At 34.8% G+C, this 5996-nt stretch overlaps 1 protein-coding gene across 1 annotated transcript; it reads left to right on the top strand.

Moving 5' to 3' along the window:
* The first annotated feature begins 524 nt into the window (after positions 1-524).
* On the top strand, positions 525-4919 carry LOC143539946 (chromosome segregation in meiosis protein 3-like). The gene is made up of 5 exons (XM_077033131.1): positions 525-863; positions 2592-2714; positions 3478-3577; positions 3931-4025; positions 4183-4919. The coding sequence occupies exons 1-5, from the start codon at positions 525-527 to the stop codon at positions 4375-4377; spliced, it is 852 nt and encodes a 283-aa protein (XP_076889246.1). The 3' UTR covers positions 4378-4919.
* The last annotated feature ends 1077 nt before the right edge of the window (positions 4920-5996 follow it).

Here is a 5996-nt window from a genome sequence, read left to right as displayed (position 1 = left end):
GGGAAGGAAAAACAAGTAGTTTACGCTTCAGTAGCTATCGATTCACTAGCTATGGATTCCAAACCTTCAAATAATGGAATATTATTAAGCGTGCTCTACAATTAAGAATAATAATTATAGTTCCCCTTTCTCTTAGCACCTGGTTTCATGTTTTTTCATGTGATTATAGCTACACTTTTCTCAATCTTACACAATCCAATGACATAAAAACTGACTCGTAAAACTTACAATCATTGGCGAAGCTTCATCGAGGCCCGGGTGGCCCCGACCCCCCTTTTCGGCTGAAAATTTAAGCCCGGTCCCACTCGTTTGTGATTTTATGTATACATTTTGAGCTCGGCTTTTCGCCACTATAAACACAGAAAGGAGTATATAACTTGCCAACATCCCGCCAACACACACTCTCACCCCTTTGTCTTCCCGCCAAAAACAACTCAAAATCTGACAATCTCAAAAACTCATTCACAAATCAACAGATTCCAAATTCAATAAACTCAAATCCCTAAGCTTCCGATCGGAGATCAATGGATACCAACGGCGGTGTGGCACCGACCGGCTGTTACAAGTGCGGCCGTCCGGGACACTGGTCACGTGACTGTCCGTCAAACCCTAACACAAACCCTAACCCTAACTCTAATAACAATAACAATGACGGAAATAGTAACAAACCTGCAGCGTCATCGCATCCTTTCAAGTCAGGTGGATCTTCATTTACGGCTTCAAAACAGCCGGTCGAAAAGCCGAAGAAGGTGCCGAAAACTAGACCGAAGCTTACTCCTGAATTGCTTTTGTCTGATGACGGTATTGGATTTGTGCTTAGACATTTTCCTAAGGCTCTCAAAGTCCGAGGCCGTGGCCACGAGGTATGTTGGTTTGTTCGTGTTTGAATTCGGATATCTGAAGTTTCGGATAGTGAATTTTAGTATCCGAATCCGTGTTATAGGTTTCGGATATTTGTTATTCGGATCGGATTCGGATATTCAAATAGATATCCGAATTCTAAAAAAAATATTTATTTGATAGTATTTTTAAAATTGTTTAGGAATTAAGAAAAGTTATTACGGATATCTGAATTATCCGAAATAATAATATATTTACAATTCGGATATCTGTCTAGGGTGTCGATATTCGAGTTAGGTGTGTAAAAACAATCCGGAAATTCGGATTCGAATAGTGTCTTTGAAAATTTTCGAATAATTTGGATATTTGAAATTTTGGCCTCAAATTGGTGGGAACATTGAGGAAGATTTAGAGTTAGCTAACCATAATAGAGTGTAAATGATGCTTTAGTATGAGATTATTATTATGTACTGGTTTGTGGATGAAATTTTTAGATCAGTTTTTTACATGTATAATTATACTAGCTATATTTATATCAGGTATAATTCATAGAAGAGATAATGATGATAATCTAGGGCATAACATATAATGATACTTTTTATAAAATTAACATGACAATGTACTAATTATCAATGAGGAGGAGAAAAGGACAGTAAACTAATAATGCACAAGAGTGAAGGTGCAAGGTTCATAGGCTTTTTGTTTTCATTATTTTAATCTACTAATGAGTTGATTGTTGTTGATATGAAAACGAGTTTATGTTATGATTGAGAAAGCTTAAACATGAAGATTCAACTTCAAGTTCTAACTTTTGAGCATAAATACATAATGTGTTTTTCAACTCATGTAAATTATTCTCTCACATAATACAACACATCAATGGTTTTGCTGATGAGTGGACTTTATGCAACTATTGCTGACGAATAGACTCCTATCGATGCACTGTTGTGTATGGTTTGCTCATGCTTTCTATGATAATATTGGTTTCTTGCTTTATGTTTAGGTGAACATGTAGGTCTTTTGTTGGGTTTCTAGTCACACATGTTAATTATTTAAAACGGGCCACATTTGGTTGATTCTGCGCAGTGGCAAAACTACAAGCCGTATTCATGACACATGCAGAACATGGATTTTATAATATTTTACTTTGATTCAGGTTCAATAACCAAAATTTAGTATTTTAGTTTGCTTAAATGACGAGAAGTGCTATACTCTTTTAACCGTCTATCTATTTTTTTTATAGTTGGCACTTGGCAATATCCTTAGTTCCATACATCTAGAAAAAGGCCCAATTTTTCTCACTTTCATAGATTATTGGCAAGTGTCTGATAGAAGTTAATTTGTTAGCATGACTCATTGCAAAAATTTTATTGATCTGCCAATGTTGACCACCAATGATTATGTCTGAATCATAGGATTTAATACTGTTTTTAGTTTGGTTTTATGCATAAAATCAGTTGCTAAGTAAACGTTATTTTAGTTTCAAAGAGAGACACAAAAGAAACAGCAGTAGCGACTTCGTCCTATAAATTTATCATAACTGCAAGTCCATTATCATGCATAGTTATGAAAATTCAAAACCTTTGTAGCGAGTTAACTTCATTTCTTTCGTTTGGATTATTATAGCATTTAAGAAAGGTGTAGACTAACAAGTAAGATCCAAATTTAATGAATTGTTCAGTTAAATATACTACATTTTCTTATTAAGTTAAACAAAATAAGTTAATTCAACTGTATGAAAATATATGCAGGCAAATGATCTGGGGAATCTCATAGGCTTGTATTCAGAATGGCACAAACATCTGATGCCTTACTACTCATTTGACCACTTTGTTCACAAGGTGGAACAAGTTGGCAGCTCAAAACGTGTCAAGGTAAGACTTCATTTTCTGTTATCCTTTGCAGTCACAAAATATGACATTTAATATTTTGTATCTGGTGTGTTATGCTGAGTTTAAATGCATGTTTAGTTTTCTCTTGTAAGATTAGTCGAATATAATGTTTTAAACTGCTGTGAAGGTTGGTAAATGTAGATTGAATGTTGGTGGACAGTGCGTTACTAATTCTACAATTTAGTTGTAAAGTTGTTGATATTGCTATTTTAAATCAGCGTTGATGATGCTTCAATCAGTTGAATGTTACTTGCACACTGATGCTAGTGCTTGACACTGCTAATAGGAATTGAATGCCACTCGTTTGCTGATCATTCACTTTTTTATTAACATTAGTTACTAGTTTTATGTGGTACTTCTTGAAAGTCTTGCATTCTAAGATCATTCACTCTTTTATTAACACTAGTCATTAGTTTTATGTGGTAAATCTTGAAAGTCTTGCATTCAAAGATCTTTGACAGCTATTGAAAAAACAGAGCTATTGATAAGTGCAGCATTTTTAAAATCTTGATTGTTTTGGGATTCGTAAAGTGCCAATTTATTGTTTTGGGTTGTGTATCTTTGAATACATATAAAACTAAAAATCATAAGGTTATAAGTTTATGTAAGAACATTTAATCGGCTATTTTGAAAAGACTTTGAGAGTACATATTTATAGGGTTCATCATTTTCTCTCCAAAATTAAAATTCTTCTTTTATGTGTCTGACTATAATTCTGTTCATATTCACTCATTTGCTTAACTAGATGTGCATAAATGATCTGAGAGACAAAATCGCAAATGGAGGAGACCCAGCCAAGCTACTTGAAACACCAGAGTCGCATGAAAACTCAAATCCTGAACAAGGTACATTCCTAATCACTATTCATTTATTATAGTACTCATGTATAACTTCAGAAGTAGATTTATCATAGCAGCATTATCGAAAAAGTCATAAATTTAAACGTAGTACAAACCGGTCAATAAAGATTAAAGCCATTTGTTTTCTGCACATATAACATGTTGTGTACTAACAAGCAGAATGACTTGAAACACTGATGCTCTTCAGATTCTCACATGGTGTTTTTCCCTCATTTTATCTTTTAGTTTTTTTTTGTTTTGTTTTATAGCTGTCTGTTGTAAGCATTTAGCCTGTTAAAGTGGCCATCTATTGCAAAGTGACTAATTATTAAAATAACTTAACTATACACCTTTTGCAGGTAAAGGGGTTGAACAGGAAGATGCTTTGCCAAATCATGATCCAGATGATTTCCAGCATAATATGTTTGATGAGATTTTTGAAAAGACTACTGAAGTAAGCATAATTCTAGTTCACTATTATAATTTTAAACCGTGTGCTTATATTTTTTTATTTAGATAGTTGAGATAATGATATAATATTAAACACTCATTTGAGGTGACCTGAACCGTTATGAGCTAACTGAAAAATTATCAATTTTGATCGTGGCTAGGAACCATCCGGGCCGTTGAATAAGGAGGGTACAAGTGGTGATACATCGGCACCAAAAGAAGTGCCACGTCAGACAACAGATGGCAACAGTGTTGAACTGTCAGAAGAAGTAAAAGCCCACATAGAAGCAAACAGGCTAAAGGCATTAGAAAGAGCTGCTGCTCGTAAGCGGGCTTTGGAGTCTCAGGCTTCTTGACTACATAGAAATTGGTAACTATTAATGTATTACATTAATTGTGTTTGTTTTGTTTATTTGGATTACTGGAGTTTTGAAATCAGTAACGTGGGTTACTTAACAAGAAATACATGTTTTTGTATGTGATTTGGGTGTCAAATTTAGTGTTTATGTTAGAATACAAAAATCTTATTAATCAAGAACTTGAAGCAATCTGTACCAACTCTTAAAAGAACAATTAAAACAAAAAATAGATCACCAATATGATAAACTATAATAGAATACAAGAACTTCTAAGACGAATACAATTCTTTAGATGAAGACTACGGAGATGAGTCATTCTAAAGAGCATAATCGGTATACCAATGAGTCAATGACTACAATTTTAAGAGCTTCGAAACATATTAGATTTTCCTTGACTTGGGCATAAAACCCGGTTCCAGACATGACCCAGAACTTGACTTGCTGTACCCAACGCTATGCATGAACCTGGTTTCAATTTCTCATTAAACTCACACCTTGACTTAGAGCTGGACCCACCAGAACCAACTTCATCTCTACCTAGTTAAAACCTAGACCTGACCCGGCCAAAACCCGGCTAAGCCTGTCAAGACCTGACCATGCCGGTTTCTACTGGATCCGGATCCAAAAAATAAACCAAGTTTGTGCACCTCTAGATTTCCCCTTATATGATTACAAGCCCATATCATTCTTACTTGCATCCAAGCCCATCACCCAGCAAAGTAAGCCCATATGCAAAATACACAAAGTTAGAGGCGCACAAAAAACCCGTACCCGGAACCGGACCCGAAAAAATACCCGGAACCGTTTTTTTATACCCGGGTATTCTATACCCGAAACCGGAACCGACCCTACCCGTAGGGTATGATAGGGTATGCATTCTGAGGTCAATACCCGTACCCGGAACCGTACCCGATTTATACACGTAAATACCTGGACCCGGTCATACCCTATACCCGATACCCGGTTATACCCGATACCAATTTTCTAATACCCGAAATAATACATGAGTTTTTATAGTATATTTTTATGTTTATTTCACAACTTTTATGTTTAAGTTTTTGTAAAATGCATATTACTAAGTAAATAATTTGTAATTAAATGGATTTATGGTTTTTGTAATATAGTTTAATTATTTTTTATAAATTACAAAGAAAATTTAAATTTTAAACAAATAAAAAAATGTATAAAAAAATTACAAATTCAAAACCGGGTATTAATACCCGGTCGTACCCGGTTCCAATACCCGAACCCGATTATACCCTATCCGGGTACATAGGGTTGAGTTTTTCTCCCCAATACCCTACCCGAACCCTACTCGATTCTCTCAATACCCGATTTTTAAATACCCGATCATACCCGAAACCGGTTCCATACCCAAACCTGGGTATTAGATTAACCCTATTTGTGCACCTCTACACAAACTTACTTGGAAGCACAAATGCACAATCATAGTTTTAGATACAAATCGAAAGAATAGAATAATACTTCATAACTAATCATTGTGATTTGTGACCATTAGTCAAAATGTCAAATCATTTAACATAAATTGGTACTCGTTATTTGATTTCAACATTCACATGCACACACATGTGACATGTATATAAATAAAATTAACA

Source organism: Bidens hawaiensis, unplaced genomic scaffold (genome assembly GCF_021521415.1).
Source record: "Bidens hawaiensis isolate Kalapana, Puna unplaced genomic scaffold, B.hawaiensis_p1.1 tig00000820_1, whole genome shotgun sequence".
In the NCBI taxonomy this organism is placed as follows: Eukaryota; Viridiplantae; Streptophyta; class Magnoliopsida; order Asterales; family Asteraceae; genus Bidens; species Bidens hawaiensis.
The sequence above is the reverse complement of the archived record's forward strand: the minus strand, read 5'-3'. Positions and strand labels throughout refer to the sequence as shown.